General features: G+C 40.1%; 1 protein-coding gene across 5 annotated transcripts in view; it reads left to right on the top strand.

Moving 5' to 3' along the window:
- PDE5A (phosphodiesterase 5A) overlaps positions 1-14,136 on the top strand; it is a 150,494-nt gene that overhangs the window by 123,424 nt on the left and 12,934 nt on the right. For all 5 annotated transcript variants that reach the window (XM_007172415.2, XM_007172418.2, XM_007172417.2 and 2 more), the window contains exons 15-18: positions 4,982-5,069; positions 9,127-9,227; positions 10,921-10,998; positions 12,872-12,935. In XM_007172415.2, coding sequence (XP_007172477.1) covers positions 4,982-5,069; positions 9,127-9,227; positions 10,921-10,998; positions 12,872-12,935 — 331 coding nt within the window. The remainder of the gene's footprint in view (positions 1-4,981; positions 5,070-9,126; positions 9,228-10,920; positions 10,999-12,871; positions 12,936-14,136) is intronic.

Genomic DNA, 14,136 nt, shown 5'->3' with positions numbered 1-14,136 from the left:
GAGGAGAAAGTCATACATAGTATGGTGGTTAGAAGAGGTAAAATGACCAAATGAATGTTTCTTTCAAGATTAGAGATTCAGCAAAATCAATAAAAAATTTCCTGGTAACGACAATCAGATCATGTATACTTGTCCTGGAAGAACTTGCCCTGTACCATGGTCCTCTCTGCTCTGTGACAGAGGAACAGGAGTGAGCTAAGGTCGTGAACAGGCACGGTGGTAACAGGGTCAGCAGGCTCCGAGAGACTTAAAAGAGCAGTAAAGACAGCACAGGAATCACAATTTCTGAAGTTCACACTGAGGAGAGTCTATTTTAGCCAGTGAGATCATCCTTGGTAAGGTCGGAGGGCTTGAGAGACTAGGGATCTGAATATGAATAAAGTGCAAGTTCAGTTAGTCGCTAATAATAATAGTAATAATAATAATAGAAGCTAACACTTAATATAGCTCTTATCCCATGGCATCCCATTTGGAACTCCTTCTAGCACTTATATACATGAGCTCATTTGGTCCTTAGACGACGACGCAGGAGCTGTGATGGTTATGGTGCAAATTCGAATCCTGACTATTCTCATCTTGTGACCTTGGGCAAGTCATTTAAATTTCCTCTCTATGTTTCCTTTTCTGTATAGTAGAATAATGACAGTGCCTGTCTCACAGGGTTTCTTATAAGGATTAAGGAGTATAAGTAGATGTAAAGTGCTTGGAACAGTACCTGGCACAGACTACATGCTCAACACGTTTCAGCTATTTTCACAGGGGGATACTGTTAAGGACAGATAGGAGTTGAAGATCTTGCTTTTTTTTTTCCCCAGGGAGGGACAGGGAGTAGCAAAGAGACTATGCCTGGTAGCAGCTAGGAGCTGTGGAACAAAGAAGGGATTGTCTATTGTTGATGTGAAAAAAAGACAATCAGCAGAGTCAAGGAGGTCTAAGAACTGGGGTCACAAGGTCAAATGAATCATCAACTTGAATATCTGTGGTCACAGAGAATAGGAACATAAAATAACCCCTGACTCATAGAAGGCAATAGTGATGATTTGGATAGAAATTGTGAAGTTAAGAATTAAATGGGTTGGGACTTCCCTGGTGGCGCAGTGGTCGGGAATCCGCCTGCCAATGCAGGGGACACGGGTTCGATCCCTGGTCCAGGAAGATCCCACGTGCCATGGAGCAACTAAGCCACAACTACTGAGCCCGCATGCTGCAACTACTGAAGCCCGTGCACCTAGAGCCCGTGCTCTGCAACAAGAGAAGCCACTGCAATGAGAAGCAACAAAGAGTAGCCCCCGCTCACTGCAACTAGAGAAAAGCCCGTGTGCAGCAACAAAGACCCAATGCAGCCAAAAAATAATAAAAAAAAATTTTTTAATGCCAAATTTAAAAATAAATAAATAAATTACCAAAAAAAATAAAAAGAATTAAATGGGTTGACATGGGTCGCTAAGAGATTTGGGCCCAGAGCAATATATATGGATGAGAAGCCAGATTAAGGACGGTTGTTAGAATCAGTGAAAAGGAGTACTGTGCTGGGGTGGCTGTGTTTTTCTCACAGAACTTTCATTTTCTGTTGATTTCTAAGGCTCTGTACTTCGGAGACATTGGTTTGATTTCTGCATTGGCATCCTTATGCCACTCTCAGAGATGGACCAACAACTGCAGGACAAGAGGAGATGCAGGGAGGGTATGCTAGCCCGTGACTGCTCACTGACGTGTGGGAATAACCCAGCAGCAGGAGTGGTTTAATGGGTCCTTGTGACACACCCTCAAATAAAGAGGCAACGAAGCCTTGTGTTTGAAAGAGTAAAAAGTAGCAGGATATAGAATGCATTGGTTTCCATGAATATCTTGGTAAATGGGAAATTTGTCACCCTTTCATTGATTCATAAATCCATATTTTTAGAATGTAAGTAAAGGCAGACACATAATTTGCATTCATCTATCTCACAAGCCAAGAATTTTCTCTAATGTGAAACCATCCTTTCGGCATTGTCTAAAAATGTGATGTGCGTTCGAAGTTTTAAACATGTTTGTGTTATATCCACCTAATCGCATTTCTAGTCCAGCTTCTAACTGGGCCGGTGAGTGGATACTGTGTGCAGAGTGCTGTGGGTCACAAGCCAGTGTGATGTAGTGGAAAGGATGCGTGTGAATGCTGGCTCTGCCTTTTCTGTTGACCTTGAACAAGTTAGATAATCTCTCTGAACCTTTGGTCATCTAAAAAACAAATGCTAAAATGCCAGTTCTAGAGGTCTCAGCCTGGGTCACCCAGGAGGCACAGCCTGAGACAAAGCCGGCGTGCATATAGCTGATTAGTGCCTGTGATCCCAGGGAGCAGGAATGCAGGCCTGGGAGTGGGAAACAGAGAAGAAAGGGAAAGCCAGGAGAAGGACGAGGTATCCAGCTGTCCACCCATACAGGCAGCTGCTGCTCAGTCCCACCAGGTGCTTTTGAGAAGTCTTACGACATGAGACCCAGAACTGTTCGCAAAAGGACAGAGACTGTAGGGGGAAGGGGCAGCTCCACAGGCTTCCACACCCCACTGGTCGCAGGGGACCTCCAGAGGCCTTAAGTCCTCACACGCCAGGCTGAGCAAGCGTGAGTGCAGAGAGCCCTCCTGTGGGCAGAAGTGAGAGGTGTTCTCGGCGGGCCAGGGCAGGCGCCTTCTGATGGGCTCCTCGTGCAGTTTGTTAAAGCAGGCGTGAAGCTGGACATCAATGGCTGCAGTATGAGGTGGGACTGAGGGTTCTGATGTGGTGAGCTGAAGTGTCCTCTAGAGGATTATTGCAAAAATTAAATATAAACTACTTAGCACAGTGCTGGACATGGTATAGGCTCTCAGTAAATAGTAATTGGTAGATTCGTTTTCCCTAATGATAACAAACTCAAAAGGAATACAGTCTAACAGGGTAATAGACTTATAAACACCTAGCAGAATAAAACTGATACTAAACTAATACTGGATGTGCTTGGATTCCTCATATAAACGAAAATAACAGATACTCTAGAAGCTTTTCCTTTTCTAAGTGAAGGGAATGAGGAAGGCGGTAGCTGTACTGAAGTTGACTTGAGCTTATCCAGTCTGAGTGATGAGAAAATGCTATTGCCAAAATAGAGACTACAGAATACAGGCAGGATTTGGAGGGAGATCATCGATTCTGTTTATGCTAGGCCCTCTCTTATTCCGGGCCATCTCCCTGGAGCACCTCATCTACTCCTGTGGCTTGGGTGTATTTCCAAACATGTTGATGTGATCCACATCTCTCTCTCCAGCCCAGACCCGAGTTCAGACCTTTATACCCATTTGGTTGTACCTCAGGCACCTTAAAATTAATAGATCCAACACTCAACTAGTCCATCTTCCCCTCCTTCACCCCCCATCTCTAATCATCTTCTCCCTTTTTTCCTGTGTCAGAAATGACAAAGCAGCTTAGCCTCCATACTTTCCCCCTTCATCTCCCGCATCCCCACTAGCTCCCAACATCAGGATTCATTGCCAACTCCTAACTAATCTACCTCCTATACAGCTCTTTTTATTTGGGATTCTACCACTCTAATCCAGGCTGTCTCTTACCTGGGTTACTAGAACAGTTTCCCACTAGTCTCCTAACTAAATCCTAGTAGTCTCCATGCATCTCCAGTCTTGGTTCCAGCAAATTTATCTTTTCTTACAAATCTGCTCATTTTAGTCCATCCATTGTCTTCCCACTGTCCAGTGGTAAGCACAGTATCTGACCCATGGTACAACTCACTAAATACGGAAGGAACAAAGAAGACAAGGCACGAGTTCACTTGGGAAAGGTTACAACAACAACAAAACATGGCAGTTTGGAAGTCAGCAATGTCGGTGGTGGGTTAAACACTAGGAGTAGATGAGATCACCCATTCTCTTTATTTTCGTTTTACTGTTTTTGTTTTCCCTTAAGCTTCTCTCACTCCAACTCATTTTTTTTCCTGTGTTACATTTGTTGTCTTGGGTAGCTTCTCTATCTTCAGCAAATTAAATGCAAAGTAAAATAATGATTCATGTACTAGTACAGAGGAATAACAAATCAACTGTATTATCTAACACTTGTATCGTGCTTTACAATTCATAAACCCCTGTCCTATTAATTCAAGAAACAGAGACTTTCAGAACTATAACTTTTTGTCTTTCTTTTAAAGAACAAAGAGTGGAAAGGTGCTTTATGTTCACATGTGAAGGGTCATGAGAAGTAAGAGGTGGAGGACTCTGCTTGTCATGCTTTAGAACTTGATGTGTGACTCTGTTACATACAATGAATTGACTATAATATTCCTCCCCTCACTTCACTCAGCCAAACGGTCTTTACTCTTTTCCCCAAGTTCATTTTAGAGCACCGCCAGGATGTCCTGCATTGAAATAACCTGGATCCCACGTGGGGAGCTTTTTCTGACTCAGCTGTCTCCTTCCTTCCTCCAGAAGGGGATGTGCACCCACTGGCCCCCATTTCCTTGCCTCTCGTCACTCACACCTCAGCTAATTCCACCTCAGTTGACTCTTTTCTTATATACAGGCACACATAGGGACGCTGACCTTCAGCCTTATTTCAGAAGAAAGGCTTGCATGGAAATTTATTTCAGATTTTAAATTAATTGCACTTTTGAAATTGAAAAATATTATTGGCACAGCTATTTCAGAGATTTTTTTCATGTGTAGAGAAAGTAATCCTTTGTCCTTATTCCTTCTACTATTTTAATAAATATTAAAACCAATGAAATTGTTCATCCTTTGAACCGGCAGCAGTTAACATTGGTATTTGAAAACAATTTGACTCTTTATATGTATTTCCCAGAGATTCCCTCACTCTTCTTAGCAAAAGGAGAGAAAATTGTTAGCTGGATTAATTTTTGTGCAGTAGCCTCTTTTTCAGTTAACCAATAAGAAGAAGAAATTGATAACTGATATACTGGGGAAACTGATGCTTTTTTTAAACTTGTTTCCTTTCTTCAACAAATCCAGAAGTGAACACCCACTTGCTCAGCTCTACTGCCATTCCATCATGGAACATCATCACTTTGACCAGTGCCTGATGATCCTCAACAGTCCTGTAAGTACCTAATTTATGGCTGCAGAATGTTAACAGAGAGCTTTATAAATTCAGTTTTATTTTTAAGTTTTGGATTTATTCCCAGTAACATAAATTCTTGAGCATGCTTTATTCCTTTTTGGGTAAGAAAGGCAAAGCCAAAACATTTGAGATCTTCGCAGCCTCACTTCTCTAGAAACCAAAACTGTCTAAATGCTGCCTGAAAAGGGAAAACTGGTTACTCACCTCCATTTGGTTATTCCACATTAGAAACAAACAAAACTGGTATTTTATGGCTCTCAGTTCTGTTTTGGTTTTTGTTTTTGGCAAATGAAGTGGTTTATACGACTCTCAAAAGGTTTTCTTTCATAAGGCAATACCTTTTCCTCTTTTTATGGAAACTTTTGACCACTAATAAACATTTTTTTTTTTTTTAAAGGATTTTCTTATTTATTTATTTATTTATTTTTGGCTGTGTTGGGTCTTCGGTTCGTGCGAGGGCTTTCTCCAGTTGCGGCAAGCGGGGGCCACTCTTCATCGCGGTGCGGGGACCGCTCTTCATCGCGGTGCGCGGGCCTTTCTCTATCGCGGCCCCTCCCGTCGCGGGGCACAGGCTCCAGACGCGCAGGCTCAGCAATTGTGGCTCACGGGCCCAGCTGCTCCGTGGCATGTGGGATCTTCCCAGACCAGGGCTCGAACCCGTGTCCCCTGCATTAGCAGGCAGATTCTCAACCACTGCGCCACCAGGGAAGCCCCTAATAAACATTTTAATTAAGGAAGAAAGCTATTCAACAATTTGGCTAAATGAATATTTATCAATGTAAGAAAGCATATAATAATGTTACTCTAGTCATATTTATGTTAAGGAAAATAAGGTTAAAATGATATATGCCAAAATGTTCGCAACGGCTGTCTTTGTCTAGTTAAACTATTAATCCTTTTTTTATTTTCTGATTTTGATTTGTTGTTCATTATTCACATTACCCATTGTATGCGTGTATTACCTTTATAATAAGAAAACAGTGAAAGTTGTAGACGATTACGTTGAACAAGCACAAACGCATGGTATATAATTTTAAAGCAATTTTACCTCCATCTCTTTACATTTGCCCAGTGGCACTAGTTCTTCCCTGAGCCCTAGAAAACGCAGGCGGCCCATGACTTTTGTGGTCACTCTTTGATAAGTTTTAGCCTCTAGTTACTACTTCACGTCCTAAAATATAGCATACAGTTCTCAATTTAGAAACCAAAATGTGCAGCCCTATGTAGTAGTCCAGATTTGGGGCTCGATTTAAAGTTTCAGGTTCTCTCTTCCCACCCTGGTTGGCTCCTTTCGTCCCTCCCTTATGTTTCTTCTGACTCCTTCTTCACCCCCAAACCCCCATGTCCCTTCCTACCCCTCCAGACTTGGAGAATAGGAAACAAGAGGGGTAAGAACATTCTCAACAGACTGGTAGTGTGATGAGTGTCCCCTGTTTGTGCCTGGTAGGTGTTTAAGCCAAGTTCTTTTCTTACGAGTAATTCCATGATCCTGGCCGAGCACCTTAACTGTGGGGCTTTTCCACTGACGTCGCCTTAATATGAGTGATCATCTCTGTGCAGTTTATCACCTTATGGCTCCTTCCTCAGCTCCTGGAACTCTGATTGTTGGCTTTCAGCTCCTTTCTGCTAAGGTTCTTTTGCCTTCTTTGTGGTCCTCTTGAACAGGACAGGACTTAAACCAACCCCATGCCTCCAAAACTCAGAGAAGGCAGGCCGTCCTGTAGGGTAGCAACCTCTCCTTCACTGCTCCATCAGAGCACCTAGCCAGCCTGTAAGTCTTGCCTTGTAGATTTTCCAGACAGGAATCAGACACAAGGGTACTGGAGCCCACCCCACCCAGCAAACTCCAGCAGGCATACGCCGCGACTTCAAGCCGCTCTCTCTTACTTGAGTGAAGGGGAACGCAGTCGCACCTGTTGGTGCGGGTGAAGGGATAAGAGTTATGTGGCCAGTTTGGGCACCTCCTTATAAATTCTGCACATGCTCTAGTACAGACTGCTACAGATGTGACTGTTTAACATGAATTAGTTGATATATGATTGGGAGGTAGGGGAATGATGTCAGTAAAATGTATAAGTTGTACTGTTTCATGAACAAGTTCTCTTGGGTAAGGTGCCAGAATTATGGGAGTTGAATTTTGACCTTCAGCAAGGAAGGAAGAAGCCCTCTGCTTGGCTCCTGCACGAGCAACCCTTTCGGTTCTGTTTTAGGAATATTGAAAATGGGCGCTTAGCCCTGAGGCGCTCTCCCTCGCCTTGGGCTGCTCTGGGCCCACGGGAAGGAGGTTGCTCTTCCTTCAGCACCTCCCTTAATACAGCCCCATTGTCTGCGCGATCCAGTTCCCCCTGTGCCGCCTCTGGGCCTCCACAAACCACCATTTCCACTCAGCTGCTTCTGTGCTGCTTTAATGTCCTCAGAGGCAGCCTCCAGACTTGCTAGCCTGGCCTGTCCAGGTTACCTCCAGAGGTACCAGTTCTTGATTTGGTTTGTGCTCTGGTTATAAAGTTACATAGGCTTTGAGTGGTCTGCCCCAACACTGTTTCTCCCAAAAACCATGTTATTTTTAGTGTGTGGTTCTTCCGAACTGAGACTTCTCAGGAATGTGTGTGTCGAGTTATAGCAGCAACATCTGTACCTTCATTGGAATTTGCTGTCTTTGCCCTTCAGCTCAAACTTCATTTTAATATCCTATTTAGTTTTAAAGAAAATATGCTAACCTTTTAAAAAAAAAACCCATATTCTACAGTATGCCTATCACAGCTCTCTCTGTTATTAGATAACATAAAACTTATGTAATATATTATTACTTAACATAAAAGGAATCTGGTTGTATATATGGCTGGCCTCACATTATAAGGCCCATCTATATATTCTGTCTTTGTAAGCACCAATACACAAGAATTTACAGCCTTTGTTTTTGGAAGGGAAAATAAAAATACAATACCAAAAGACATTTCTACTTTTCCACTTGAAATAGTTTTGTCTTAAAATAAATAAAAGTATCAGAATATAGTTTTGTTTTGCCCAGAATCTAAAGTGGCTTAATATTTAAAAATAAGGTTTCTTGTGTAATCACAGATTCATTAATTAGACGTATACCACAATTTCAGCATCAGTTATCCTCTAACCAATGTTTGAACCTGGCTCAGCAGTTTCCTTTCTTCAGAACAAATCCTTTACCTCCAGACCCTATTTCTAAGCTTCTGGGTTTTTTTTCTCAGCCCTGAGGTTTAGGAAGCACATCTGACTCAATTTACAGATGTTGTTTTGAGTATATTCTGGGTACCCAAGGTATGTTTTACTTAGTTCAAGATTAGAGAGTCACTGTGCTTTAAATTACAAGCAAGAAATAAAAAATGGTTACATAGCAAAAACTTTAGATAACTTACACATGGATTAGCCACCTTTGAAATATTCCTTATAGATGTTTCAGCTCTTGCTTTCTTTATACCACCAGTAAGCACATCATTGCTCACACCCTCTACCCATCTGTACTGGCATGTTCCTGAGGAGTACACACTGTTCTCAATATGAAGTTAAAATTATATAAATCTGCACCAGAAATGTTATTGGATTTATTACAGAAGCCATAGAGAAATGATTTTTAAAATAATCAATTGTTTACAATTTCCTCACTCTGTTCTTCACATCTATTAATACAGTTTTTGATTTTTCAAAGTTTTACTTGTTCTCAGATCATAGCAGTTAGCCTGCCCAAAGGAAAAAGGTATATAGTTATTAGGTTTGGGGCCTGGACTAAAGCCTAAGGAGTAGAAGAGTTGGAGAAACATGCATACTTTGGCCCATGAACCATCATGAAGCTGTTTTTTCTTGTATGACAAGGTGATGGGGGTGGGTGCATAGAGGGGAAACATTATTTCACGGTATTTACTTTATGTAAGCAGGTGTCCTCTATCTTCCTGAGTTCAGAATACTAGGCATGTGTTTAAGAGATGTGACTATTTTTTCAGATTTTGTTCTTAGCAGCAGCTTCTCCAGGTGGAATGCTAATGATGGTTTTCTTTTTTTTATAAAGGGCAATCAGATTCTCAGTGGCCTCTCCATTGAAGAATATAAGACCACGCTGAAAATAATCAAGCAAGCTATTTTAGCTACAGACCTAGCACTGTACATTAAGTAAGTTTTAAGAAGTATGTTGATAAATAGGTCTTGGATGTGTTTGCATTGTTTCAAACTTTAAAAATCCACATTGGGGTATTTTTAGATTATAAGGACAGATGTCCTGGCAAAGCTGTCTATCAAACTATGGAGCAGTTTCTCAAAGGAAGCCAGAAAAGTCTACTCCTTCTGCTTACTTAATGCTATAGAAATTACGGAATACAGAGTTATTTCTGATGTTTGTCTCTGAAATAATGCGCAAAGCAAATAACCATCTCAAGGTCATTCCAAGCTAGGTTGGCCAACCTAAAGGTTATACAGGCCATTTGCTTTTCCTCCTTTCCTTCTCTCCCCCAACTTCTGACCATTTCACAATTCCTTTATACTGTCATCCAAGCTTACGTGGGCCGGAAAAGGAGCTGAGTGCCACACAAGTAAATTTTGTTTCTTTTTATTGGATTTTGGCAAAAGAAGGATATTAATGCAGAACTTTAATGAAGTTAATGATTCAAAAATTAAAGTATGCTTTAGAGTGTATTAGGGATGTAGGTATGTTTGCATCATTAAACTGCCTTTCTAAAAGCAAGGAAAGACGTTGCTGCCTTTGGGCAAGCATTCGTTTCCCACACAGAGACTGAGGTCTTTGCTGCGCGTTTGGGAGCGAGGGGAGTCCGGCAGTCACACTCAAGGGATTTCCCAGGAACACGGGCCTCACTCCCTCTGTACGAGGATGTGCATTATGGTTTTAGCCACTCTTTTGAGAAGTAAAAACAAACAGAAGAGACACACAAAACCACATACCAGATACCCACTGCTGTGCATCTGAAAGTAACTACATCTAAAAGAGTCTGTTTCCTTGGATTTTGGAGCACTTTAAAGTTAATTAGGGTAAAAGAAAATATAGTAAATTTCAGTGTATTCAAAATGATTGCAGAATAAAGATGATCAAATTACCAAGAATTTGAAAAATACCTGTAACCACAAAGACTTCCCGACCTTTCCAGGCCACATGGGTCTCCCCTCTGAACCCTTCTGAAACCTCTTTTCATTTTTGGTACTTAGTCATAGACGGGCAGTTTTGTTATGTAAGTTTCTCTTATGTTTGTGTCTTTGACTAGATTTTAAACACTGTGAAAGGAACTCATGTCTAATAATTTCCCAAGATGCCTAACAATGTTGAGCACATAGAGGTATTCACTATACAGTGAATGAATATTAGTTTATACTTTACTTGGTCATTCTTTGCTTCAGAAGGACTTCACAACTTTATAGTGACAGAGTAATTATTATGAACATTTTTTACCCTATACCATAATATATGTGAATGAGGTATATAAAATTAAACTGAAAGCATATAGATCTTATTATGCCATACACAAAATTTCTTAAATCATTCTTGGCATCAGACTTTTAACTCATATTGGTTCATTTTCTTAAAATCATGTTCAGGAATTGAAATTTCCATTACTTGTGATTCGTAGTTAAAAACGAGGTGAGATTTTAATGTTTCAACCAAAGAATATGGTAGAAGAGAAGAAGGTAAGGTATTTAAGATTTTTAAATGATGATTTTTATATTGGATTCTAAGATGAGAAAAAACCATTTGAGATTTTTTTCCCCAAAAATTTTACTCCATGAGTCTTTCTAGACCAAAGGGATAAGAGCTTGGGGGACTCATCATAACTACGAAATATTTTTCTTTATTTTAAAGGAGGAGAGGAGAATTTTTTGAACTTATAAGAAAAAATCAATTCAACTTGGAAGATCCTCATCAAAAGGAATTGTTTTTGTAAGTAGGATTACTATCCTTAAAGCTGAAGTTTTGCTACCTAATTAATTTTATTGCAATTAGTTATTACAATGTGATGATCTTAGAGGCTGTCAGAATTCTTGAGTGTTGTACAAAAATGAATATTTACTTGAAAAGAAATGCATTTGCAAATTCAAGTGAATGAATCACTTTTGTCCTAGAAGGACCTTTAAAATGTGGTAGAGTATCAGTACCAGGCTATAGAGTTCCCTTGTTCATACTCACAATTCTTTGAGAATTGAAGACCTGAAAATAGCACCCTAAAGAATGTAGGAGCGAGAACATGGCTGTGAAGTGTTTACTTCTCTTACGTGACAGCTGAGTAGCGCTGTCAGAACTTCAGGGTTTCTGTTTTTCCTCACCTGTTCCTCTGTCCCTCCCTCCCATCCTTTGCTATTACTATCACTGCCTTTGTCATGATAAGAACTGGATCAATAAAAAAAAGCTAAGTGTCAATAATAAAGAAAAGACAGAGGTAGTAATACTAAGGATAATGCTCTATTACAATTTTATAACCAACATTTCTTTAAATAGATTGGTATTACTTCACATGCAAACAAAGATGCAAATTATAAGGAAACATACAAATGCCCAGCTGTCCGTTCTCTATAGCCATGCTTCACCTAAGAGTCTCAACATGTTTTTAGAACGGTGCCTTAGAAAAGTACAGACACGCTACTGTGATTCGTGAACAGTTTTTCTCAATGACAAAAGTGGAATCTGACCACAATTCCAAGTCTGTGCCACAGTTTTCACTGCTCCACTCTCCTAACTTCTGACCTCTCAGCAGACAAGTACTCAGGACGTCTAGCGCTTGCGTTGCCTCTTTCACTCTTCACAGTCCAGATTGTAGTTAAGCTCACACAGGGGCATAGTCTTCTTTGGGGGAGGCAGTTTGTATTGGCAAGTATTATTGAAATCCTTCATGATTAAAGATTTCTCTGGTGCACTCATGACTTGTGAGAGAGTTGGTATAAGAGATAGAATGAGAGGCAGAAAACCATTTTCTTTGTGGCCTAATATGCTTAGGGAGAATGTACTTTTAGGTTGGGTTTCCCTAGAGGGACAAGTGATACAGTCCTTTACCTTGAGTGCTTCTATATGACAGTGATGGCCTTTTTGCCTATGTCTTCAAACAAATTAAAAGGATTAGATGGCAGGTATTTGGACCTGACATGAGAAAACACTGCACTAAAGAGAGAACTATTTCCATACAGTAGTTTTATATAGTATTGAGTTCTAGAGCGCCTTGTCACAGACTCCAGACTCCAGCATGGTTTTCAACTTCTCTAACAAGCGAAGGAATAAACAGCATCATCCTTTCATTTCCCTCTTTTCTCCAGCAGATACTGTTCAATAATTCAAAGGCTTTTCACATAGGGGTCACTACATGTGTTGAGTGAATTAGAATGACCCACCATAGTTCTTGCTGTCACAGAACTTTTATCAGTAGGACAGCTGAAGTTATCCTTTAATGGTTAATTATTAGTAATCAATGTGTTTTCCTCATACTGTCACTTAGATTGGAAGACCAAAGTAAAAAAAAAAAAAAATAGCAGGCAAGCTTTTGCTCAAAGGTTAATAATTTCTCTCCTGCTGCTAATCTGGAGATAAATGAGGCAGTGTGAAGGCAAATTCCAGTAGTTCACTGGGTAACCAAAACAATGACACTGTGATATCACTGTATCAGCCCTGCTTGTATGTAAATTCTATTTCTGTTTCTTTAGTCTATAAACTGCCATCCTCATAGTTTAGAGGGTTTTAATTTAACTTTTTTATTAGTAACTATTTACTAGGGTTTGTATTCACATAAAAGTAAACAGGAGTATTGGGCTTCTTTTTCCCTTAACAGAGCGATGCTGATGACAGCTTGTGATCTTTCTGCAATTACAAAACCCTGGCCTATCCAACAACGGGTATGTTGCTTAGTGACGATAAAAGTAATCATTAAAAAGTCAAAATAAGAAAAATCTTTACTCTTAAATGTAGTTTTTGAAGTATTTGGGGAACTTTTTATCTAAATTTTAAGTAGTATTAAAAGCTGATAATTGGACATAAACAGGTTTTCTTTTTTGGAGGACTCGTTAGCACTTAATAATATTTGTAAGATATATTAAGAAAGAAAGCATCTACATTAACACAGCAAAACCTAGCTGTTGATAAAGTTTAATTCCAATACTACTGCTGGCTTAGTTAGGGATTTATTTTTAACACATCCCTTTAATAATATTAAAGTTTAGAAGAAGCAAACTTAATTTTCTTACGGTTAGCGTATTAGGCTATACCTCAACTCTAAATAGGCATTAACAGGTAGAACTTAAACATTTCTGGTGCTTAGAAGTATAGGACGTGTTGATATAAGATGTCAGGAAGGATCTGATCAGGGCCTGTGGCTAGGAGGCTAGAAATACATCCTCTCTCTAGATAAGTAACTGCTGTAACATTTTGCAGAGGCAATAAAGGCCCTAAGCTAGAAGAAGGGGTGGGTGTATTTGCAGTGATGTGTATGTTGTGGTTCTGTTTTCTGAGATTACACCTTGAACCCTAAATGTACTACCTGAGATTACTGGCCGCGCTGTTGGTCACAGCTCTGGGCTGCACAGTCACGGAGCCCAGTAATGACAGGCTCATCTCATGAAACGAGTGCTGAGAAAACAGTATCGGGAGCGCACTCTCCAATGTGCCAAAGCTGACGTGCCACAAGCACTCAAGAAATGTCTTCACAGACCTTCCTGCTCCACAGTAAATAAGACTATATGCCCATTTCCAAATAGGAAAGAGGATGGAAGAGGGACGAATTTGTCTTTTCATTTACTCTTTCTTTTTTCTGAATCAAACCCTGAAAAAGTACAGCAGTGAAGTTGGGGTCCAGACATAAAAAGCAACACTATAAAGCCTCTATAATTAAAACAGTTTGGTATTGGTGTCAGACCAGTGGAACATAATAGAACATTGAGAATTGCAGAGAACATTTAATATATAATAAAGATAGCATTTCAAATAACTGAGGGGAAAATAGACTTTACTAAATCATGTTAGGATGATTTTCCCATCTTCCATAGTCGGATGGCAAAAGACGAAATTGGATCTATTCTGCATACTTAAATTCCAAATGGG

Source organism: Balaenoptera acutorostrata, chromosome 5, assembly GCF_949987535.1.
Source record: "Balaenoptera acutorostrata chromosome 5, mBalAcu1.1, whole genome shotgun sequence".
Lineage (NCBI taxonomy): Eukaryota > Metazoa > Chordata > Mammalia > Artiodactyla > Balaenopteridae > Balaenoptera > Balaenoptera acutorostrata.
The sequence above is the reverse complement of the archived record's forward strand: the minus strand, read 5'-3'. Positions and strand labels throughout refer to the sequence as shown.